At 40.5% G+C, this 25,896-nt stretch overlaps 1 protein-coding gene across 1 annotated transcript; it reads left to right on the top strand.

The window, feature by feature from the left end:
- LOC140896313 (fatty acyl-CoA hydrolase precursor, medium chain) lies at positions 1–25,047 on the top strand. Its single transcript, XM_073307932.2, has 13 exons — positions 1–137; positions 10,037–10,241; positions 11,652–11,790; positions 12,499–12,632; positions 13,213–13,366; positions 13,848–13,952; positions 14,820–14,933; positions 17,160–17,300; positions 18,102–18,182; positions 18,766–18,913; positions 21,000–21,149; positions 21,965–22,037; positions 22,139–25,047. The coding sequence occupies exons 1-13, from the start codon at positions 62–64 to the stop codon at positions 22,323–22,325; spliced, it is 1,707 nt and encodes a 568-aa protein (XP_073164033.2). The 5' UTR covers positions 1–61; the 3' UTR covers positions 22,326–25,047.
- The last annotated feature ends 849 nt before the right edge of the window (positions 25,048–25,896 follow it).

Raw genomic sequence — 25,896 nt, 5'->3', positions numbered from 1 at the left:
CCTTTGTGCCTGCATTTTGGCAATTAGAAGAGAACGAGCAGTGGTTAGTGTAGACGTGAAAATGCAATCTGCTGTCAGGAGTTTGCTGCTCAGATCTCTGATTTGTACTGCATGGTTCCTTGTGATTGCAACTGAAGGTAAATATAACCTCCTTTACTGATGGGAAAAGTCAGGAAGGGATATAAGCACGGGACCCTTAAGATATTTTTAACATTTTCAGTCTGATTCTGTTAGGGTGACCCATATTAGGGGCTTTGTCTTATATATACAACTAATCTTCCCTCCCCCCCACCCCCCAAAAAAAAAGTGTCACAGAAAGCGGCCAATGGGAGTGTGGAGCCGGTGCTTGGGGCAGGGGCAACGCATGGAGCCCTGTGGGCCCCCCCACCCTGCCTAGGAGCCGGACCTGATGCTGGCTGCTTCCAGGGCACAGCACAGTGTCAGAACAGGTAGAAACTAGCCTGCCTTAGCCGGGCAGCACCACCAACGGGACTTTTAATGGCCCGGTCGGCAGTGCTGACCAGAGCTGCCACGATCCAGTGCTTTACATTCTGTGACCCACTACTGGGTCACGATCTGCAGTTGGAAAACCAATGACTCAGAATATGTGCTAACTATGTATGCCAAACTGTCTTGGTTCTCATATTTAGTTGTGACAGTCTAAGGGCTTGTCTGCACTGGCACTTTACAGTGCTGCAACTTTCTTACTCAGGAGTGTGAAACACCCCTCCCCCGAGCACTGCACGTTTCAGCTGGTCCAATAAAAGACTTTACCTCTCCTCTTGTCTCTAATACCCTGGGGATGACATGGCTCCAGCTGTTATACCAATAAATCAAAAACCAGCAGGATCTTATTAAAGGGAAAAAGGCAAAATACCACATTTATTGTGAATACAGAAAGAATCATAGTAAGCAGTTAATTATAGCTATAACATTCCATTCAATCTCATATTTATTCACACATTCATTCCTACAAACACACACACAGAGGTTCTGCAAGGTTGCTATCATAGTTACCAGCCTTAGAGTTGCTCATGCCAAGCCACTGGCCAGGTGGCCTGGACATGAGGAGGGAGCAGGGCCTTGTCAGATGCTCTTCTGACACTCCTGGAAGTTGGTTTGCAGAATCAGACCCCAAAGTTCTCACTTTGTAGAGTCCATTTTTATAGGAATTTCTTCCTATGCCAGTCTATGGGAATTGCTTCATCATGCTGTTGCTGAATCAATCAGCAGATAGCACATTCCTGATGGCGCTGTGCTGCCAGATGTTATCTTGTTCTTTGGTTCTCCCATTCTTGAGGCTGTTGGGTGGATTCCAGTCTGCCCTCCGGGGGGTTCTCTGGTTATTTCCACTTGACGCCTTGACACTGGATTCTTAGTCTGGCACCTCCCTGATCATTCAGTTATTATCCATACCAAGCATCCATCCACAAACATCCTCTATCTCTATTTTAATCACAATTGTTAATACAACAAAAGGGCGGGGAGTCTCTGGGTGCTGTTTCTGTTGTTAGAGTATTGCTTTGAGCTCTCTCTGTGTGAATTGCTTTGAGAACAGACTCTGTCTTAGAATGTACTAACGCAATTAGCAGCTTGCAAGTTTCACACACAGAGGGAGAGAAACAGTACCAAAAACCAAGAGACCTCTTAATACCCTGGAATTTAAACTCTGGGGAATCAAACTCATTTGTGATTTTAATACGGAACTTCTTTAATATGATCCGACATAATAACACTGCACAAAACTAAGAGGTGTTACCTTCACAATTGTCTGTTTACAGTGAGGCTGTGCCTCACTCAGAGGCCAAGGGTGAATGTATTTTGTTGAAGTGTAATTTTTAGTATCTAGGCTTTCCTCTGGTTTTTTTTGTTTGTTTTTTGTTAGTTGTAAAATGAAAGTGGTAGAATTTTATTCGGTGCTATGAAATTTATTATCTCATAGACATAGTGAACCTCTGCTCTGGGAGTACAAAAAGACAAAGTGCCTAGTTACAGGCAAACTGGTAGGCAAAACTCGAGTGAATTATTAGAAGCATTTTATAATTGTTAGGGCAGGAGCGAAAAATAGACACTGGGGTGAAGTCCTGACTATACTGAAGTCAATGGGAATTTTGCACACACACAAAAAATTTTGAGAAACTGTTGCTGTGGACTCTTTGTTTCTGAAAATATGTAAATGAAATTGGTTGTTACTTGCAAGACTTTTCTTTATTGCTATACATTGATTTTACAATGAAATAGTATTTTTATCTCAAAGTGAAGGACGTTATGATATAAATCAAGCCCTCAACTCATAGGCGGCAGCAGGGCCGTCCTTAGGATTTATGGAGCCCTATGCAGTATTTTTACACTGGTGCCCCTATGCCTGACAGCAACCCGGACTCGCATGTATATTTTAGATAAGGGTGGTCTTTTGAAGGATTTATTTAAAAATCTATATGTTTGAAGATCCAAGCATTTCAGGCTAAAGGTGAATACTCAGAGTGTGCATCTAAAAATTTATGCAAGGATTTTTTTCAGATGTGATTTTATAATCTTCAGCAACACACTAATGAAATATTTTTAAAGCAAATTTTAAACTAAGGTCCTGTAGACTACATGTTCTGAGTAAATATTACAGTAATGCACAACTGTTTTTGTCAGTAAATTCAGAAATTAACAGTATATGCCTGGAGGTTGGCAAATGCCTGTTAAATGGCTTCATTACCACTTGACAGGTTTCAGAGTAACAGCCCTGTTAGTCTGTATTCGCAAAAAGAAAAGGAGTACTTGTGGCACCTTAGAGACTAACCAATTTATTTGAGCATGAGCTTTCGTGAGCTACAGCTCACTTCATCAGATGTATGCCGTGGAAACTGCAGCAGACTTTATATATACACAGAGAATATGAAAAAATACCTCCTCCCACAGACATGAAGGTCGCTATCTTAAAACAAAAAAACTTCAAATCCAGACTCCAGCGAGAAACTGCTGAATTGGAATTCATTTGCAAATTGGATACTATTAATTTAGGCTTAAATAGAGACTGGGAGTGGCTAAGTCATTATGCAAGGTAGCCTATTTCCTCTTGTTTTTTCCTACCCCCCCCCCCCAGATGTTCTGGTTTAACTTGGATTTAAACTTGGAGAGTGGTCAGTTTGGATGAGCTATTACCAGCAGGAGAGTGAGTTTGTGTGTGTATGGGGGTGATGTGAGAAAACCTGGATTTGTGCTGGAAATGGCCCACCTTAATTATGCACATTGTAGGGAGAATGGTCACTTTGGATGAGCTATTACCAGCAGGATACTGAGTTTGTGTGTGTGGTTTTTGGGAGGGGGGTGAGGGGGTGAGAGAACCGGGATTTGTGCAGGAAATGGCCCAACTTGATTATCATGCACATTGTGTAAAGACAGGTTTCAGAGTAACAGCCGTGTTAGTCTGTATTCGCAAAAAGAAAAGGAGTACTTGTGGCACCTTAGAGACTAACCAATTTATTAGAGCATAAGCTTTCGTGAGCTACAGCTCACTTCCTCAGATGCATATCGTGGAAACTACAGCAGGCTTTATATATACACAGAGAATAAATAGAGAATATTCTCTGTGTATATATAAAGCCTGCTGTAGTTTCCACGATATGCATCTGAGGAAGTGAGCTGTATTCTCTGTGTATATATAAAGCCTGCTGTAGTTTCCACGATATGCATCTGAGGAAGTGAGCTGTAGCTCACGAAAGCTTATGCTCTAATAAATTGGTTAGTCTCTAAGGTGCCACAAGTCCTCCTTTTCTTATTGTGTAAAGAGTTGTCACTTTGGATGGGCTATCACCAGCAGGAGAGTGAATTTGTGTGGAGGGGTGGAGGGTGAGAAAACCTGGATTTGTGCTGGAAATGGCCCACCTGATGATCACTTTAGATAAGCTATTACCAGCAGGACAGTGGGGTGGGAGGAGGTATTTTTTCATATTCTCTGTGTATATATAAAGTCTGCTGCAGTTTCCACGGCATACATCTGATGAAGTGAGCTGTAGCTCACGAAAGCTCATGCTCAAATAAATTGGTTAGTCTCTAAGGTGCCACAAGTACTCCTTTTCTTATTACCACTTGAATGGCTCTTTAACAGTTTCAATGTTGTGCTAATAGGTCTGGCAGGTTTTTTCACTTTTAAGTACTAGATCCCCTCTGGAGGAAGAGTCAACAGGCTGCAGCAGCCAACTGTGGTAGGAGCCTGCAGGATGGGTCAGAACTGGGATAGGAACAGGCGGGAGGGAGGACACTAAGACCCAGGGGTGCTCCAAATTTTCGAGGGCGGCAGATATCATAGGCAGAGGTAGGCTGTGCTTACCTAAACAGCCTAGTGTGGCCCTGCCCACACTCCACCCCAAGGCCAGGCCCCCTCCTGCTGTTCCCAGCCCTGGCTGGCCCAGGCTAGCTAGCTGGCTGGCCTGCCTCCTTCAGGGAGGCAGGGCGGCTGAGGCTGGAGCCATGCTGCCCAGTGTACCAGGGATGGGGGCTCTGCATCTGCGCTGCCTAGCGCTCTGGGGCTGGGCCACAGGGCACACTGGGGCTGGGGGTGCTGCCATCCGGGGCTGGGGCTTCATCACCTGGCCTTGGGGCCAGGGGCTGCAGTGTGCTCTGGGCTCCTGCGGGGAAGGGAGATAGAAAGGGGCGGCCTTGGACACAAGAGGAGGGGCTGGGGCTGGGGCCTAGCCTCTCCCAAGGGCCGGGTCACTGACGCCCCATGCCTCAACTCCTTTCATACATTTGTCACAGGTTTCACATAACCAGGTCACCTTCTTTCACTGCCTTTCATTTCAATTCAATTTAATCACTCCTGTGCACGCATGTTGCACAAAATCTAGTTTAATCCCTTTGCTGCACACCTATATAATGGTTCTCATGTCCTTTAGGGGAGAGTAACCGCTAGCCATGGGAACAGATTTTATGTTTAGCTTGGCACTTGCTAGACTTGCAATTGCCATCCTTTGCCTTGTGGTAGATGCTTTTTAGGTTTTTAATTCCTTCCTTCCTCTGAACAACTGTCAGCTTGATCCCCACTTCTTAGAGATATGTATCATACAAGTGCAGATTTTGGATGCTTCTCCCAAAGTCATGTTCTTTGCTGTAGTCACACCAGAGGTTAATCAGAACCCTGGTGTGATCCTTTGGCTAGCTAGCAGCGTGCTTGCTTGGCATCTTCTAGGGCTGTTTGGATGAGGTGAACTGAATACTGCAGAAATGGAGCATGGGTGCATGGAATGAAGAATTAAATGCTGGCCTGGTGGGTATAAACTGGCAGGTAGCTTCAGGCACATAGGAGGCAAGTAGGAAGTGAGTAGGTAGGAGGGCCAGAAACTACAGGTTTAGAGGGCTGACAAAACCTGAGCTGTGACCTGGGCTACATCTTAATTGCAAAGTGGGCTGGTCAGAGCCCACCTTAAAGAGGACCCTGTGCTCTAACCTGAACCCCCAGATGGGCAAAAAGGTATAGGTTCAAAACACATGCACATGCATAAGGGTTTTGTGTGAGGATGATGAGGGGTAAGAACATGGGTTAAGCCTGCAGCGTAGGCATGTCGTCTTTGTTTAATGGTCACATATTGATTTCTTGTGTTCAGTAAATAACAAACGTTGCCTATTTTACCTTATCCTTTTTTATAAAAGTCATTACATATTCATCAGGAAGAGGAAAATTATGTTGAATGAAGTCTTTTCTGCCTTCTGGTGGTTCATATAGATGCTAGTAACTCTGAGTGGAGCTAATACTTGCCTCCTCAAGAGATTTGTGGGAAAAGTCATGCATTATGCTGCTGTTGCCTAATACTAAAGTACAGCCCCCATAATTCATCCAATCGTAATTCTGGTTATAGTGAGCCCAGTCAGTCATACAAAAAGTACAAACCAACATGGTAAAACTGTGAGAATAGACAGATTCTTATTGTTTAAAAAATGATTATGTTGCCACAGTAGATTCGATACTGAGTTCAGCGTTCTGCCTAATTAACTTTTATATTTCAGTCAAAGGACCAGGTCCTATGGAGTACCAACACCTCTCAGAAGTACTGAATGCCTATGCCTTTGCTTCCCATGGACTTAGTTGAGGGCAGTCAGCATCTCTCATGATCAGGCTCAAAGACTTTAGTTGAAAAGTTGGATACATAAGGAAATGCTTATCTACGTGATAAATTGTGCTAAATAGCACACTGTCTTCTGCTGGTCAGAGCTGACCTATAACCACCTGAAGTCTAAGGAAAAGTCAGAATGGGAGAAAGAAGAGGAAGAAATGAAAAATATCCATATTACATACATTTAATAAGTTAAACCCTAAGAAACTGCACCTCACTGCAAAAGGTTTATGGAGTATTTTATTATGAAAATGATAGTAGTATCTTTATGTATTAATAATAATGTGAAGTTCTTTACTATAGTGAGAAGTTAGTAAACACTTCTACTACTTCCTTTTTGTTGCAAATCATGTATGTAGTGTAGCAAATGTACATTGTACTTTAAAAACATAGAAAGTGACATATTCCTTGCCTGAAAATGCTGACAGTCAAGGGCATGTGCACAGAGAAGACTCTTACTCCTGTGTAGAAACCCATTGAAATAAATGAGGTTCTTCACAAATACCCATATGGATTAGTTCAGGATTGGACCTAAGTTTGAAGATACCAGTTTGTATTTTTTTCCAGTTAATAAAAATGTAGCTGCCATTTTTATTTGTTTTAGTTTTAAAGGTGTACACGTCTTTACAGAAAGACCAAGTTGAGTAATGCTTTTTATAAGCCTTTTCCTGAATGTATTATGTACTCCACTTTTTGTAAAGAAGAGACTCTTTGAACACAAGTTATTAAAAGATGTCCATGCCATCTAGAATTCTGCAGACTATCATTACCTTGTATGTGTGCAAAGACCAAAGAAAATCAAACAATAAATTATGGGTGAGATTTTCAAAGTTGCCCGAGGAATTTGTTTCAGAGTAGCAGCCATGTTAGTCTGTATTCACAAAAAGAAAAGGAGTACTTGTGGCACCTTAGAGACTAACCAATTTATTTGAGCATAAGCCTTCGTGAGTTACAGCTCACTTCATTGAATGCATTCAGTGGAAAATACAGTGGGGAGATTTATATACACGAAGAACATGAAACAATGGGTGTCACCATACACACTGTGAGGAGAATGATCACTTAAGATGAGCTAATACCAGCAGGAGTGGGGTGGGGGTGGGGGAAATAAACATGGGGAAATAGTTTTACTTTGTGTAATGACCCATCCATTCCCAGTCTCTATTCAAGCCTAAGTTAATTGTATCCAGTTTGCAAATTAATTCCAATTCAGTAGTCTCTCGTTGGGGTCTGTTTTTGAAGTTTTTTTGTTGAAGAATTGTCACTTTTAGGTCTCTAATCGAGAGACCAGAGAGATTGAAGTGTTCTCCGACTGGTTTTTGAATGTTATAATTCTTGACGTCTGATTTGTGTCCATTTATTCTTTTACGTAGAGACTGTCCAGTTTGACCAATGTACATGGCAGAGGGGCATTGCTGGCACATGATGGCATATATCACATTGGTAGATGTGCAGGTGAACGAGCCTCTGATAGTGTGGCTGATGTGATTAGGCCCTATGATGGTGCCCACTGAATAGATATGTGGACACAATTGGCAATGGGCTTTGTTGCAAGGATAGGTTCCTGGGTTAGTGATTCTGTTGTGTTGTGTGATTGCTGGTGAGTATTTGCTTCAGGTTGGGGAGCTGTCTGTAAGCAAGGACTGGCCTGTCTCCCAAGATCTGTGAGAGCGATGAGTCGTCCTTCAGGATAGGTTGTAGATCCTTGATGATGTGTTGGTGAGGTTTTAATTGGGGGCTGAAGGTGATGGCTAGTGGCGTTCTGTTATTTTCTTTGTTGGGCCTGTCCTGTAGTAGGTGACTTCTGGGTACTCTTCTGGCTCTGTCAATCTGTTTCTTCACTTCAGCAGGTGGGTAGTGTAGTTGTAAGAATGCTTGATAGAGATCTTGTAGGTGTTTGTCTCTGTCTGAGGGGTTGGAGAAAATGCGGTTGTATCGTAGAGCTTGGCTGTAGACAATGGATCGTGTGGTGTGATCTGGGTGAAAGCTGGAGGCATGTAGGTAGGAATAGCGGTCAGTAGGTTTCCGGGATAGGGTGTTGTTTATGTGACCATCGCTTATTAGCACCGTAGTGTCCAGGAAGTGGATCTCTCGTGTGGACTGGTCCAGGCTGAGGTTGATGGTGGGATGGAAATTGTTGAAATCATGGTGGAATTCCTCCAGGGCTTGTTTTCCATGGGTCCAGATGATGAAGATGTCATCAATGTAGCACAAGTAGAGTAGGGGCATTAGGGGACGAAAGCTGAGGAAGTGTTGTTCTAAGTGAGCCATAAAAAATGTTGGCATACTGTGGGGCCATGCGGTACCCATAGCAGTGCCGCTGATTTGAAGGTATACATTGTCCCCAAATGTGAAATAGTTGTGGGTGAGGACAAAGTTCAGCCACCGGGTTTGCCGTGACATTCTCGGGGATACTGTTCCTGACGGCTTGTAGTCCATCTTTGTGTGGAATGTTGGTGTAGAGGGCTTTGACCAAAACCTATTAAAAATTAATAGGAATTAGACATCCAAATGGTTTAGATGCTTTGAAAATTTCAGGCTACAGCTTCTCTGTGAAGTACATATGAAGCAGAGAAAGATTAACACCCAAAAGAAAGAAATCCTTTAAGCCAAAGCAGTCAGTAACAGTGACTAAAGCAAGAGGTCAATAACATATTTGAAGGTATTCCTAAAATATCTAGCGCAGACATTTTTTTCCCCTTTTCAACTGTAAAGCAGCTTTAAAAAATGATCAGTAAAATACCTAGTTTGAGCCAACCCTTAGGCCTGAGAGTTAGTGCTCTGCATGATCATATAACCTGCTGTTGTGTGATTCCTGAATCTGGCCTCATGTATCCTTATCCTGCAAGGTACCCAGCACCTTGCTGGATCGGGACAATAGTTGACCTGCTGAGGGAACACAATGGAAGGAACCATTTGTTTTCTTAGGCACAATGTTGGGTCAACTGAAGGGAATAAATCCCTCTTACTTATTAAGATAATTATTTGTTACCAGCGTCACCCGAACAGTGTCTGAGCTCACGTTCTACAAGAGACAAAACAGTGAGATAGATGAAAGGTCATGCAGGGGAGTATGCTAAGTAATCAAAGTGGTGATTGGCCACTTTTCAACCATATAGGATCAGATAACCCATCGTTTTTGTTGTTTTTTAAAAACTTGCAGCCTATTCCTAATTACACCCCAACTCTCACTATCAGAGCATATTTCTGCTTCGGAATTGGAAATACCATAAAATTCTTATAGTGAAATACTGTAAAGGAAGAAGTAATTATTTTAACAGTACTTTTACTTTGATGTATGATAGCAAACAAATAAAAGGACTATGCTAAAAGCATCGAAGAAAGATTAATAAATTGTAAGGCCAGAAGGGACCATTGGGATCATCTTGTCTGACCTCTTGCATAACACAGGCCATTAAATTTCCCCCAGTAATTCCTGCATCAAGCCCATATCTTGTGGTTGAGCTAGAACATATATTTTTAAAGACATCCAATATTGATTTAAAGACATAAAATAATGGAGAGTCCATCATATGACTTGATAAGTTGTTCCAGTGATTAATTACTATATTGTTGAAAATTTACAACTTATTTCTAGTCTGGGGTTATCTAGTCTCGATTTAGCTTTCAGTCATTGGATCTTGTCATGCCTTTGTCGGCTAGGTTAAAGAGCCCTCTACTATCTCAAATCTTCTCCCCATGTAGGTACTTATAGGCTATGATTAAATCATCTCATAACCTTTTCTTGGATAATGTAAATAGATTGAGCTTCTTGGTATTTCTTACAAGTACAACTTCTTACAATACTTACAAGAATTTCACTGTAAGGCAGGTTTTCCTGGAAAAAAAGTGGAAGATTGTCTGAGCAGCACTTGATGCCCTGGGAAATCTGCCTCATTGAGAATGTGCTAATATCTTATCAATATGTTGCACAGGGCATAAAGGTGCACAACCAGAAGTGACTACCAAATATGGGCGACTTCAAGGAAAACAGACCAGCGTGAAAGGAGCAGACAGGCTCGTGAATGTTTTTCTTGGAATTCCTTTTGCAAAACCACCTCTTGGATCCCTGAGATTTTCCCCACCACAACAAGCAGAGCCATGGAAAGGTCTGAGAGCTGCAATTTCCTACCCACCAATGTAAGATCCGATTGTGTTAGGCTTTGCCTATCTACCCTGTTTAGTAAATGAATCTGAATTGCATCATGTATGCCTTTTTTTGGTTAATGAGGTTGTGTAACATTATGTATCCTAGCAAAGGAGTTCGGCTTTATTGAATGTGTTTGCATGATAATGGTGGGTCCCAAAGTGGAAAATGTGAAATTCCTAAAATCCTCCAGTCGTTTCTCTTGTGAATTGAATGGTGTCCTTGTCCTTTACTAAAATAGCCCAGTAACATCACAACACTAATATATCGTTAGAGATCCATTTGAGTGTGAGCTGTGAAAACCGTTGCTTTATTTTAGAAAAATAAAATGAGAATAAGAGTCTACATTTAAATTTTGGATACTCTGCCAACCTAGTTAATGTTGCCCTCAGTAAATAAATCTGGAATGTAAGCCCTGCTAGGTCAGTTTAAGTGGGGTCAAGCTGTCTGGAAAAGATTTTATATGTGATTGATTTTTAACTGTAATTTCAATTTTATGGCCATTGCAATAAATAATTTTCACTGTTCATCAGTGATGTTCTCTCCCACTTCCTCTTCCTCCTGCTATGCAGACTCAACTGAGGTCAGGGAGACTACTCTCAGTAGAAAGAAAAGGAGTACTTGTGGCACCTTAGAGACTAACAAATTTATTTGAGCATAAGCTTTTGCGAGCTACAGCTCACTTCATCGGATGCATTCAATGAAGTGAGCTGTAGCTCACGAAAGCTTATGCTCAAATAAATTTGTTAGTCTCTAAGGTGCCACAAGTACTCCTTTTCTTTTTGCGAATACAGACTAACACGGCTGCTGCTCTGAAACCTATTTTCAGTAGGAGTTTATAAACAACTGTGCTGTTGACTTCATTATCCAACATCTCCAGCATATTGGCTGGAGGGAGCTGTAAATGAGCAGGCAGCCCCTTGTATACTGAATATTTCCAAATAATGCCTTTTGTAGTATTTTTGAAAATAAGTTGATAGCTTAGTTATTGTTTCACACATTTCCAAGCAAAATGATTCCCCCACTGATCCACTGAGTTGAACTTTGATAAGGCAACCTGAAGCTTTAAGAGCTCTTTTGGTTATATCTTGACTTTCATGAGTTGTGCAGAAACAAAAATAATATGTGTTCAAAGTAAGAGGCAAATCTACATGATTATAATGCCAGGAGGATATAGGTGACTGGGGTTTTCTGTTGTAACTCAGATCAATTGCAATTCTTACTTAAAGCTGGTTTCCTTATTTCAAGATTAATGTGGTGTTGTGAATTTTTGGATCACTCTGTAATTGTGTTCAGCTTTAGAAATGCTATTGTCAGAAATCTAGTATCAGATAAAACTAATATTATGATCATGTGTTGCTATCATTTTACTGAACACTGGCATTTTCATTATATCATTAAAGGTGCCTACAAGTCATGGAGTGGATAAAGACAATAGAAAGAATGTTAAAAACTGAATTACCTCCCTTAACAGTTTCTGAAGATTGCTTATATCTGAATGTTTACACTCCTGCCCATTCAAACAAGAAGGCTAAGTTACCTGTAAGCAAACCTACTTAATGGTTTAACCTGCTAATGTTAACCTACTAACGTTAACCTGTCCTTCCTCTCTCAGCTTCCCACTACTGTTCTCTTACCCCTTTTCATTGTGTCAGATCCGAAATTAGCTTTTCAGAGTAGGGATCATGTCTTCTTATCTATATTGCAAGATGTTCATCACTCCCTTGGGTGCTGTAAAATAATAAAAAATAATCATCCTAGTTCTGCTGAGTCACAGGGCAGGAGCACCTTTGTTAGAAATACAAAGTGAAGAGCCATATATGAATTATAGCGAACAATCGAACAAAAGAAAATGCTGAACATTATTTCAATAAGATAACTTGGTTAGCGTAAATAGCCTCTGATACCCTTTGAAATGTCAAAGCACTGTACATAAATATAAGTGAATGACACTGGGTAAAAAGGATATTTAAAATGCATTATCATGGTCTTGGTGACAAAAGTAAATAAAAATGTATTGGTCCTTAGCATGGGTCACTTGTCACACTTCTAACAGAGTAAATGTTGTACATAAACAAGAGTTTGTTTTCTCTTTGTTGAGCATTATCTAAAACTAAACTGTTGCTTTAAAAATAATAATCCTGTTTATATAAATTGCAACCTGCAACCCTTTGATTTGTTTTTGTCATTTATTACAAAATTAGCAAGTTCATCATTACAAATAGTTGTAACTGATCCTGCTTTTTTCAGGTTATGGTGTGGATCCATGGAGGAGCTTTCATGATAGGTGGGGCTTCGATATATGATGGGTCGGCATTATCCGCCTATGAAAATGTGGTGGTAGTAACTGTCCAGTATAGATTAGGTATCATTGGATTCTTTAGGTGAGACATGTTTTGTTACTATGAATCTGCTCAAACCAGATACTCTGTTAACTAACACACACACACACCCACCATGATAGGAAGTACGCTCATGATGAGTGAACCTTTCTTACTGCACAATTACAGCATCTTTTTTCCAAGTAATTAATTTTATTATTACCTTTCATTTTTAATGACAAAAAGCACATATCCCGTTCTACTCTGGATGCCCTGACAGCAGTTAAAAATTCACAGTCAAACAAAAAATTATAAAATACAGAAAGCTAATCTGGTCAGCCTAAACCTATAATGTAACTTGATATGTGCCTGTTGCTAAATGCTCTGTCTGTAATATTATGTTGTCTGGAGTTCACATGTATAGTGCAAAACTATTCCTTTGAAAGTCAAGCAATGATCAGCAGTGGCCTGTAGTACTCAAAGCCATACGTTGGGGCTCAGAAATAGACTTTGAATAAGCTGGTGTAAGAATAAAGTATCCACATGGTTTTTGTTCTGTAGAGCCAGTATTGTATGCCAGACAATAAGGAATAAATAGCCGGTGGTTTTACAACTGATACCCTATATACACTTCTGATTTCAGTACTGGTGATGAACATGCTCGTGGAAACTGGGGCTTATTGGATCAAGTGGCAGCTCTGCAGTGGGTTCAGGAAAATATTGAGTTTTTTGGAGGAGATCCAGAGTCTGTTACTATATTTGGAGAGTCTGCAGGAGCATTCAGTGTTGGAGCACATGTACGTTTCCAATAAATACCTTTGTATTAAGAACACTAAGTAAGTCTAGACCAGGGATCGGCAACCTTTGGCACGCGGCCTGCCAGGGTAAGCCCCCTGGCGGGCCGGGCCAGTTTGTTTATCTGCTGTGTCTGCAGGTTTGGCTGATCGCAGCTCCCACTGGCCGCGGTTCGTCGTCCCAGGCCAATGGGGGCTGCGGGAAGCGGTACGGGCTGAGGGATGTGTTGGCTGCCGCTTCCTACAGCCCCCATTGGCCTGGAGTGGCAAACTGCGGCCAGTGGGAGCCGCGGACATGGCAAGTAAACAAACCGGCCCGGTCCACCAGGGGGCTTACCCTGGCAGGCTGCGTGCCAAAGGTTGCCGATCCCTGGTCTAGAATCAAGCCTCACTTTTAAATCTAGCTTCTGAAGTAAAGTCAGTCATGGATTGTATCAAATCTGCATTTTAACATGTAAATTATATTCTTGTTTTTCATTTGTAGATTTTATCTCCATTGTCAAAAGGTTTGTTCCATAAAGCCATATCAGAAAGTGGAGTTGCTCCACTTCCTGGCTTCTTTATTTCCCATGCTCAAGCCATTGCTAACGTAAGTTTTCAGTATTACCTTAACCGTATTTCTCTAAAATACCAAGTTTCCAGTGCCTGAGACCTTTTCAAAACTGACTTTCAAATTAACCACCATATGTTTGCACCCTCCTGTTCTTTCCTGATGGAGAAAGATGATCTCAAAGGTTTTATTTATAGTTTCTCCTACTTCAACAAAAATTGTAGACTGAAAATATCAGGTTCTGATTTCCCTCTTTTTCTGTAGGACCTCTGCAATTGTAGGAAGACTTTGAATGTAACATCACAAGAGGCTAATGCCTGAGCTGCAATAATCTGCCAAACTCAACAGATTCATTTATTGAACTGGGAGAAGTCAGTGTCCTGTGCTGTTACTTTCCGAATCCGGGAGGAAAAATAGGAGTTAGAACTTGACTTTTCTAATGTTTTTAAAAAAAATGTTAGGAGACAAGGAAGCCATAGACATTACAAAGGGAACAGAAAAATGACTGCAATCAAAGGAACCCGAATTTACCCCAGAATTACAACTGAGACCCATCAAAGCATATATCTGTTGAAGATTAAGCTTTTATAAATAGCCTGTTTTGCTTTGAATATTGCCGAGAAAACAGAAAGTATTCTTCAAACATGGGGCCTGCAGACTCCTGTTCATATCTCCATACACCATAATCTGAGTGTATCTATATTTTGACACACCCACCATTTGATCTAAGGCAAGAGATGTATGGAATGGAGAGTTGACATAGGAAGCATCTAATTGCCTCTGCACACTGGTAACTTGTCTGTGGCGGGCACTTTTTAAAATCCATCATACTAGAGCAGTTTTGGTTATTGATGGATGATTTGTTTTTATCACACCTCTCTCATCCGTTTTTTTTTTTATTAACAGTTGCAGGTAATCGCTAATATATCTGGCTGTGAGACAACCAGTTCTGCCATGGTTCACTGTTTAAGGAAGAAAATGGATAAGGAAATAATGACCCTGAGTGCTGATCTAATGAAGGTAGGTGAGAGTTGCTAGTTTGGGAGCTGCCAGAAGGCTGATTAAGCTCAGTAGAAAGACTCCCATTGACTTCCGTAGGCTTTGGATTGGGCCCTTACTGCAGTTACTGATATTTAGGGCTTGTCTACATTTATACTGTGCCATTGTAGCCCTTCAGTGAAGATGCTACTTACACCAACAGGAGAGTTTCTCTCATTGGTGTAGGTACTCCAGCTCCCCAAGAGGTGGTTGCTGTGTCAATGGGAGAAGCCCTCCTGTTGATATAGTGCTGTGTACAATGAGGATTAGGTCAGTATAACTATGTCACTCAAGGGTGTGGAAAATCCACACCCTTGAGTGATGTAGTTAGACTGACACAAGTTCCTAGCATAGACCAGGACTGAGTGTTTCATACAAGGATGGTCCACTGAGCTGCAGAATTTTAATCCACATTTCAAACTCCACAAAGTCCAAGAGTATCTGAATCCAGGACTTGGATTCAAGCCCATTTTTAATTTTATGACATTTATTACTTGTTTATTCTGCTACCCACTGATTCTACACCCACGCAACGTTTATTGCAGTTTTATTTCTGATTATTTATAGTACATCTGCACTCCGAGGCTTCTGTATCAAGCATTAGAATGGGAAAGTAAGCAGGCTTCACAGAGCCAGCTGTCAGCAGATAGAGTGAATTCAGGAATGCCTCCATTTCTGTGAAGGGGATTTCAGGGTAGAGAGGAAAAAGAGGAACAGCAGCAGCTGTGGGGAATGGAGAGTTGGCCTAGGAAGTATGTTAGTGACAGTGGAGCTCCCAAATATAAAGTTAAAAGACCATTAATGTTTTCTTTAGAAGGAAGTTCTGGTGGTTTAAAACTCTCTTCTGTGGCCCAGAAGTCCTTAGGGGACAATTGGCTGACCCTCTCCCCAATCCTATGATCTTCCAGAAGTGTCCAGAAGGCTCACTTCAGCCTTCAGAGACTACAGGGGAGCCAACAACTGTCCAGTGGACTATTGGCCAGGCCAATAAAGAGCCTTCTAGAAGAGAAGCTTCTTCTCTGTTTCCAACCTCCGTGGTCTAGCAGTGTTGCTGTTGCTGCTAAACTCAGCCTGGGATCAGAGACATGCAGTGTTCTGAGGACTTAGGCATCTACCAGATTTGCATCCACAAATGCAGTTTCAGTATGCAAACCAGATATTATGTGCACTAAGTGTTAGTCATGGAAACAAAATCTTGGCACCCTCAATTTTAAACACCAGGTGAGGCCACATTTTCGATTCCATTCTGTCATTTCCAGATATGTTGTTCCAGAAATGTATGTTTGAATTGCAAGAAAATATATCCTCTATTCCAGAAATACTGGACGTATGTGTGCTCATTTTAGCATGTGGCCACACCCTTACCTGGGATTATTTTCATGTTCTTGGGCTTGCCTCTTCGGGTCAGTGCTGCTGCTCACCTGTTGTGAAAAATAAATTAATTGTCCCTGTCAAACTGGGAAATATAGCTAGCTCATAGGGAATGTTTCCAGTGCCAGAGTCATTTTTTTCTTAGAAGGCAGAATTAAAGTATGTTACACAGCAGTATAAATGCCACTGCTGGGAATTTACCATCCTCTCTTTTTTATAGTCATGTGAAAGGTTCTTTGAAATTCTTCTTCCATATTATTGAAGTCTTAACTATACATCTTATACAAATCAAGCTAATAACACACATTTCCAAGGTACATTCAGCTGATGTATTAATCTTGGCCATCTGGAATGGAACATTCTAAAGTTCTCGGTCCAACTTAACTGCTCCTATTGAAATAAATGAGTGTTTTATTATTGACTTCAGTGGGAGCAGAGTTAGGACAACAGAATGGTGAAAATCTCACACCTAGTATTTATTTTGTTGTAACCCTCCTTATTTATTTCCCAGTATGCAAAACTCTGCCATATTTTCCCTCCATGCACCCACATATTTCTGACATGGAAAAGGTGAAATAGACCTAACGTACCCCACACATACATTGTGTAGATATTCCACAAGGAAGCACATGACAAAGTAATAAAAATAGCCTGAGACTTGAGGGCTTTGTTAATGGCTTTTACAACCCTCTTCTGTGTTGGATTGTAAAATGTTAGAACTTGTGAGTACTTATTTTAGTCTTGGCTCGGCTTGGCTTGGCTCAGCAGTGGGAATTTTTCAGTGTCATCTAGAGGAAGAAATAATTATAAAATAATATATTGATTTTTTTCTTACAGCAAGGGGCATATTTCTTTGCAGTTATAGATGGTGTGTTTATGCCAAAGAAACCCGAAGAGCTGCTGGCTGCCAAAGAATTCAGTACTCTCCCATATATAATAGGAGTAAATAACCATGAATATGGCTGGCTTATTCTTTCAGTAAGACGTTTTTAATTACTTTTCTACACTAATTCCTGTGTTACAAAATATGAGATTGTTCCATAGGACCAGAATCAAAGTACAGTCCCCTAACATGTAGTGTTTTAAATATAGCTCTGCCATCCCTGCTCTACATTGTCTACACTCTGTTCTTACTCCTATAAATCAGACAGCACTCTTTGATGTCATTGCTATCAGTGGACTATGGATCAGGTTCATATTGAATTAGCCTTGCCCCTCTTTTAAATGCATGGGGGTTGACATCTCCCAGCAAATGTTTTAATATCTTCTCCACTGTCTCACAGAGTCTAAACATATTGTACATTTATTGGTCTTTCCAAAGAGTTTGCCAGGAGCCTAGAACACACTGCCAATATGTCGTGTGTTCTGTGAGAGTTTTGATTAATCCCACAATTTATATTGTCATTGATTAATAACTCTAATTTTTGTGTGAAGACTTTTAGACATGTAATTTTTGTTAAAGGAACATGTTTTAACGTGTGCTGTCAAACTGTCTTCAGAGAATGGTACTAAATCTGATCTCTGGTATCAGTATGTCCAAATGGCTTTCAGTAACTCAGACTGTCACAACTTTTGGTGCCCATCTGCTCAACCATCAAGCATTTTTCCGGTTACTTAAATAATTTCGTATTTAAAGAATAAGTTTATATTTAATAAATGATTAATCATAATTACTGGCTAGTATAAAATGGAGCAGTAAGTAGTTATGAATTAAATATCACATGGTATCAAATCATTTTAATCAATATAAAAAGGAAAAACTATATTTTAACTATACAGGCACTTAACTTTTCTGGCATAGAAGAAGGGATGGAGAAACAAACCATAATCTCATCATTGCAGCTGACATTTTCACAACTGGTAAGAGACCAGCAGGTTAATTTGGGTGATATTTTAATATTCATTTTAAACCCACTCCACATTTGGGGCTATATGATGCTATTGGCGAGATCTCATTTTTGCCGTATTTATGCATTCAGTGGCTTAGTAGTGGATTCCAGACCTAACTGTGGCTCCTCTGGTGTCATCCCCTGTGAAAGGATGGAATATTAGGAATTGTTGGCTCCATACTGCCATATAATATGAGGCACAAGGAGAGTAAATAAAAGAAGGTTCCCACACTGAAACTAATAGTATCTTTTGTGCCCCTCCAGCCCCTTCAAAGAGGTGGTTTCCTTTAACATAAGCTGTGTATGACTATTCTTTTGCTGTTCTTGTTTATAGCTATTACATTGTTTTATAATTGTATTCCTTAGGGAATGTGTATACATTGAATCTCTACTGTCCAGAGTGATGTTCCAAAACGCCACATCACTTTTGGCTTCTCCAGCACTAATAAAAAACCAATTGATAGTATTTATTAATTCACGACTGAGAAAGAACTCGAGAGAGAGAAGCACACTAAACGCTGCCGTTAATGTTGTATTTCCATCCTTCATTACAGAAGTTTCCATCTGAATCTGTGTCTGTGGTAGCAGATGAATATTTAGGAGACACAGATGATCCTGCTGAGCTGCGAGACCGATTTCAGGATCTGATGGGAGATTTCCTCTTTGTTATTCCAGCTCTTCAAGTGTCTAAATATCATAGAGGTGAATTTCCAATCAACGGCAAAAATTCAGACCAACTCCCAGTTGGCACTCAGCTGAGAATAAATCATTGTAGCACTAAATTTGTATTATGCCAAAATTCTCATTGATTCAAGATTTGGCACTTGCACATGATAATTTTCTGCCATGCTGCTCTCTCCTCCTATGCTGTTTCTTTCAGTGGAGAAACTCATTTAGGACAAGTATCCTCATTTAGGATCTGATCCAAATGGAAAGTCAAGGGAAAGACTTCTGTTGTCTTCAGTAGGCTTTGATTCATGCCCTTATTTCCCTTTGTTTGGAAAAAATGTTGTCTGCATTTTTCTCCAGTTTAGACTGTGCTTTCTGAAGAGTAAAACTTGGTACAGTAACTCCTCACTTAAAGTCTTCCCAGTTAACGTTCTTTCGTTGTTACATTGCTGATTAATTAGGGAACATGCTCGTTTAAAGTTGGGCAATGCTCCCTTATAACGTCATTTGGCAGCTGCCTGCTTTGTCCACAGCTTGCAGGAAGAGCAGCCCGATGCAGCTAGCTGGTGGGGACTTGGAACCAGGTGGACTGGCAGCCGCCTATCAGCTCCCCACTCTCCTAAGTTCCCTGTGCAGCAGCCACCCAGCTGGCTATCAATTTCCTGCAGTTCAGCTGTCCCTCCCCCACTGTCCTGTGCTGCTCCTGCCCTCTGCCTTGGAACTGCTTCCCTAGCCTCCTGCTTGCTGGGGCGGGGGAGAAGAAGGGGGTTAATGTCAGGGTGTCCTTGCTCCTGCACCCTGCTTACCCATCTCCATAGAGCAAGGGGACACACGACAGGGCTCAGGACGGAGGGAGCTTCCTGGCAGCAGCTGTGGTCTCAGCTTGCTGATTAACTTAACAAGGCAGTGTACTTAAGAGTGGGTCAGCGTACTTAAAGGGGAAATGCGCATCTCTCTCTCTCACACACAGACACACGGTGTATGTGTCTGTCTCTGTCTGCCATGCTGTCTCCCCTCCCTCCATTCCTGCTGCCTTTTAGAGTGTGAGGCTACATTAACAATGAGTTAACCCCTTGAGGGCTCAGCCAATTGCTAGTTCATCATTTAGCAGTACGGCATTCCCTGGGAAATATCCCACCCTCTGACTCCTCCACCTCAACCAAGCTTCACAATCATCATCGCTGTGTACCGTATTAAATTGTTTGTTTAAAACTTTGTGTGTATGTGTAGTCTTTTGTCTGGCAAAAAAAAAAATTTCCCTGGAACCTAACCCTCCTATTTACATTAATTCTTATGGGGAAATTGGATTCGCTTAACATAGTTTCGCTTAAAGTCGCATTTTTGGGGAACATAACTACAACGTTAAGTGAGGAGTTACTGTACTGGTTATCCTTCTTCAGTCTAGCCCACCTTTACTTTGTCAACGCTTTCTTGGTTACTAGATCCTATTGCTCTTTCTAGTATCTAATATTGGAGAGAGTACTCTAGAGTTAGGCAGGATCAAGTTTTATGCAGCAGAAATAAATTACATGAAAGAACATAACATGTTAACACTGAGGTTGGATTTCCTCACCTAAACCAGGAGCTAATGGATGTTTCTCCTATGGTAGCGCCCTCATATTTTTCAGTCAATATGCCAAAACATTGTTTCTTCATTTAGTATTGGATGCAGATAAAAAAAATATTGGCTCCAAGTTCATTTAGTTCTAATTATTCTGTATCCAATACTATTGTCGGGTTTTGGGTGGTGGTGTGTGTTTTTTAGATAGAAGGAGAGGACGGGAGGGATATTAAATCAGTGAATTTAGTCTGCTTGTACCCCAGCCTCTTGTACTTTCTGAAATCTAGTTCAGAAACAACTGATTCTAAACCTTAGCTGAGCTAGAATTTTAGTCAGCATCTGATTTCAAGATTTAATCTATTGCAGCCTTTTAAAATATGAAAAGAGATTTCAGAACATGCATGAAGCTGTTGATCTGATTTAATCTGTTTATTAATCTGTTTATTATTATCTGTTTATTTATTATTTATTATCTGTTTTGTTTGATTTAGCTGTTGATCTGATTTTAAGCACAGTAATTGTAATCTTGGCTTTGATTCTCAATGTTATCTTGTTTAGACTCTGGCGCTCCTCTCTACTTTTATGAATTCCAGCATGGACCCAGTATTTTTAAAGATACTAGGCCAGATTTTGTAAAGGCGGATCATTCAGATGAACTTTTCTTTGTCTTTGGTATGCCGTTCTTGGGAGATGATACAGGCATAACGGGTAAGGACTCATCTTTCAGATATTATCCTTTCATTGTAAAGTAAACCTATTTCACAGTATGGATGCATACTTGTCTTTTAAACAAATACGACCCACACTTTTCACTTCGTTGAACTAAGTACTTTTGCTAACAAAGAAAAGATGGGTACGTTATTTTTTTCATTAACTTTGGTTTTTTTCCTTATAACACTGATGTACTTTTTTTGTCCTTCCCTTCTTCCTTCCACATAATTTAAGCTCGTACATTCTTTTATTGAGGGTTATCTTTAGAGTGGTACTTACGGCATTTTCTTTCTACACCCTGTTGCATCTTTTAAACCCTGTATGTGGAAATACATGTATATTGACAAACCAGTTTTCCGCTTGTGCATCAGGACTATGATGTGGTTTTGAATTTAGCACACATCTATGCTGTGAACCTGTCTTCACAGCTTTTTTTTTTTTCTCTTCACTGTACCTTCCCGCTTCTCTAAGGGAATGACTAGGAATAGCAGCTTTACACGATCTGTTGAGATGCAAACATATTTATGTATGATTTTAGAACAAGGACTGAATGCTCAGGAACATATATAATGAGCCAACTCATCATTCTTTTGGCTGGTAAACTTTGAAAATACTAGCATTAGACAGGCTAGAATAATATCTAATCAATAAAAATCTGTAAGCGTCATTCCCTATTAAGCAATTCTGTTGTAACTTGTATCTTGAATAGTCTAATGCACTCATGCTTTGATATTATGCATGTATAATTTCAAACATTTTGTTTTGGTTTTTTACTTTACAAAATTGTTACATTTACATATTCTCCCTTTCAGCTGAGGCTACGGAGGAAGAGAAACACCTCAGCCGAACGATAATGAAATATTGGGCTAACTTTGCTCGAAATGGGTGAGAATAATGCTATAATAAAATATTATGTTGTAACATTTGAATTTGCTTAGTCTCAATAGATTAAATGGGGATTTTATTCTTCATTCTGTCATTTCCAGAAATCCTAATGGCAAAGGTTTGGTTGAATGGCCAGTCTATGATTTGAATGACCAATACCTGGAATTAAATTTAAAGCAAAAGAAAGCAGAGAAACTGAAACAGAACAGAGTGGAGTTCTGGACAGAGATCTTCCCTGAAAATGTGAAGAAAATAACTGAAGACAGGAAAGAGCACTCAGAGTTATAAATGATAATGTTTAAATTTGTATCTTTCAATTTGTCACAGCAAAATTCTACCAGATAATATTGGTTCAATAGAAAAAGTTTAATCTTATTAGCACATTTTTTAGTTTGATTGAGGGAAGTGAGAGCAAAGCTCTGGACATTATAGAGATTTTGTTGCTAACTAGCGAAATATGTGACAAAGTGGAAAACTCCAGATCATTTACATTAAATAATAGGAGATATTAACAATTGAAAAAGTCCCAACAGAAGTAATTGAGGCACTAGGGGCATTGGAGGGAAGACTAGATATAGCATTTAGGGATTTAATGTAAAGGATAATCTTGTATTAGAGGAAGTACAGGGAAATAGAACTCTGTATCTCAGGAAGAGACCCATCTTCTGAGATATGAATCCAACATGGTGTGTATCTTTTAAACAGCAAGACATATTCCCCTCAAATATCTACATTTTGATAATGGACTGGAATAAAATTTGGAACATAAATGATTTCAAATATCAGAAAAGTCTGATGGGGAAATGTTAAAAATATAGGGCCAAATTATATCCTGAGATGCATGCTTCTGTTTCCTCAACCAGACTTTGAATGATGCTAGGTAGGGTTTTTTGGTTTATATTAATGCTTTGGGAGGGGGTTTTTAAACAGAAAATGAAAGATCACACATGCAAAGGTTGTTAGCCAATCTCAATGTACGTACACATATATGTAATATTGCTAAAAGCTTAACCACACTCTCCCATACCAAACACAGTGCAAATAACTTACCAAGAAAAGAAACATTAACATCTTTTTCCAAAATTAAAACAATCTCTTTTATCATCTAACATTTTTCAGTAATATTTTCACTTGTAAAATTGCACAACATTTGATTTTGTATCAGATAATTTCCCTTTTTTGATTAATTTGTCTTTTACTCTTCCCTGGATAAATTAAAGCAATGGAAAATGAAATAATCTGAGCCACTGAAATTTTCTTTGTTTACTGATACGTCAGAGATTATGTCGTTGTGTGTGATCAGGGATAGATAAAACTGATAAAAATTGTAATACAATAACAGGAATAAAGATGTGAGCCTCAAACAAAAATTAGTTGCCTGTATTAAGTAACTATTTAAAAACACAGCAAAAGTTGTCCCAGTGTCACACACAATGTTACATACTGAAATGCTCATCATACAAAGACAGGATTCTACTTATAATCAAGATGAATAAGTATGTATAGTACTGCATGTTTCAGCCTGGAATATCTCTTTGAAAGACCCCTTCAGAAGCTCTGCCCATGATGTTCATACTGTTCTGAAATTGTTTTCAAGCATGTTAAATCCATAAGGCTCACAGGTCTCCCTGCAGGGTGGATTAAGGCTAAGGAAGGGTGCTTATGATTTGTAACTCATGATGCCAGCTAGATCAAGAAGGGAGAGCAGCCAGAAGCAACACAAAGCTCAGATGATTGCTGTGGACCAGCTGGGTTGATTCATTTAGAAGGAAGCTCAGGGACTCAGATGTGGGAAAAGGAAGAAAAGAACCCATCTGCAGAAGCTGAAAGGGAACGTTAACCCTGCAAAGGGCCTAGACTGAGAGAGGACTGCTTGTGAGAAACAGAAGCTCGGTGGATCTGAGCCCAGTGTGGCAAGATTGTTCCCCAAGGCTGTAGTGGTTTCAAGCTGTACTCCCCTGATTAATACTGCAGGGGTTTTTGTATCTGAAGACACAAAGCCCTTCTGGAACTCCACTGTGGCGTGCTGAGGAAAGGTGCCTGCAGCTCTGTCCCTTGAGACTGCGGCATACATGCCTGCTAGTCAGCTAGTTCCACTCAGCCCATAGCCCTATCTCTTCCTGACGCTTTTGGGGTAGTTTGCACCCTATGGGGTGCTGGCAGAAAGCCTACCCTGTTTGTAGAATTGCAATTTTGAATGGCTTCTTGTGCCCTCTCTAACCTTGCGCACCCTGCATAAGGTGGTTATAACCTGACCTTTAATTTTTAACATCCCTGGTTCTTGCTCTAAGGTAAACAGCAATGACTTTCAAACGTGCAGTTTTATTTTTGTTACATGAGGTGAGAGGGGAGAATTTATTTTAGAGATGAAAAATTTGGTCTCTGGAGGATACAGTGTAACTGTACAATTCCATCAGTGCAATGTCACTTTCCAGTGGGTCTGATTAATGTTTACATAAGGGGTGGGCAAACTTTTTGGCCTGAGAGCTGCATCAGGTTTCTGAAATTGTATGGAGGGCCCGTTAGGGGAGGCTGTGCCTCCCCAAACAGCCAGGCATGGCCCAGGCCCCAACCCCTATCCGACCCCCCCACTTCTTGCCCCCGACAGGCCCCCCCTCTGACCACCCCCTGAACTCCCATGCCCTTGTCATAAATATAAAGGGAAGGGTAAACCCCTTTAAAATCCCTCCTGGCCAGGGGAAAGCTCCTCTCACCTGTAAAGGGTTAAGAAGCTAAAGGTAACCTCGCTGGCACCTGTCCAAAATGACCAATGAGGAGACAAGATACTTTCAAAAGCTGGGAGGAGGGAGAGAAACAAAGGGTCTGTGTGTCTGTCTATATGCTGGTCTTTACCGGGGATAGACCAGGAATGGAGTCTTAGAACTTTTAGTAAGTAATCTAGCTAGGTATGTGTTAGATTATGATTTCTTTAAATGGCTGAGAAAAGAATTGTGCTGAATAGAATAACTATTTCTGTCTGTGTATCTTTTTTGTAACTTAAGGTTTTGCCTAGAGGGGTTCTCTATGTTTTTGAATCTAATTACCCTGCAAGATATCTACCATCCTGATTTTACAGGGGGGATTTCTTTATTTCTATTTACTTCTATTTTTATTAAAAGTCTTCTTGTAAGAAAACTGAATGCTTTTTCATTGTTCTCAGATCCAAGGGTTTGGGTCTGTGGTCACCTATGCAAATTGGTGAGGCTTTTTATCCAACATTTCCCAGGAAAGGGGGGGTGCAAGTGTTGGGAGGATTGTTCATTGTTCTTAAGATCCAAGGGTCTGGGTCTGTAGTCACCTAGGCAAATTGGTGAGGCTTTTTACCAAACCTTGTCCAGGAAGTGGGGTGCAAGGTTTTGGGAAGTATTTTGGGGGGAAGGACGCGTCCAAACAGCTCTTTCCCAGTAACCAGTATTAGTTTGGTGGTGGTAGCGGCCAGTCCAAGGACGATGGGTGGAATATTTTGTACCTTGGGGAAGTTTTGACCTAAGCTGGTAAAGATAAGCTTAGGAGGTTTTTCATGCAGGTCCCCACATCTGTACCCTAGAGTTCAGAGTGGGGGAGGAACCTTGACAGCCCTCTATCCAAATCCCCGCCACCCCCTTACCGCACTGCCTGGAAAGTTTCACCTTTCTGTCTTATAGCACTAAAATGGATCTCCTCCTCTGCCTTGTCCTTGAAAGCTAAAGGTGAAAGTTTTCTTTCACATAGTTAGAACAATGTTTTTTAAACTGGCATTGCTAAAGTGAGTACAAGCTAAAGTTACATTCTAGGAGGATGCTATTATTTGATTGTGCCACTTTAAATAATGAATGTCAAAGCACAATATGATAATAAAAGTAATAATGATAATTACTCC

Source organism: Lepidochelys kempii, chromosome 12 (assembly GCF_965140285.1).
Source record: "Lepidochelys kempii isolate rLepKem1 chromosome 12, rLepKem1.hap1, whole genome shotgun sequence".
In the NCBI taxonomy this organism is placed as follows: Eukaryota; Metazoa; Chordata; order Testudines; family Cheloniidae; genus Lepidochelys; species Lepidochelys kempii.
Note: the sequence above shows the minus strand (reverse complement) of the source record. Positions and strands in the feature narration are given on the sequence as shown.

What these genes read in the sequence shown, in the direction of transcription:
- LOC140896313 (XM_073307932.2), top strand. Translation starts at nt 62, where the DNA reads ATGCAATCTGCTGTCAGGAGTTTGCTGCTCAGATCTCTGATTTGTACT. An exon ending in ACAAGAAGGCTAAGTTACCT is followed by an intron (nt 11,791 to 12,498) that starts GTAAGCAAACCT and finishes TGCTTTTTTCAG; the next exon opens with GTTATGGTGTGGATCCATGG. An exon ending in GCTAACTTTGCTCGAAATGG is followed by an intron (nt 22,038 to 22,138) that starts GTGAGAATAATG and finishes TGTCATTTCCAG; the next exon opens with AAATCCTAATGGCAAAGGTT.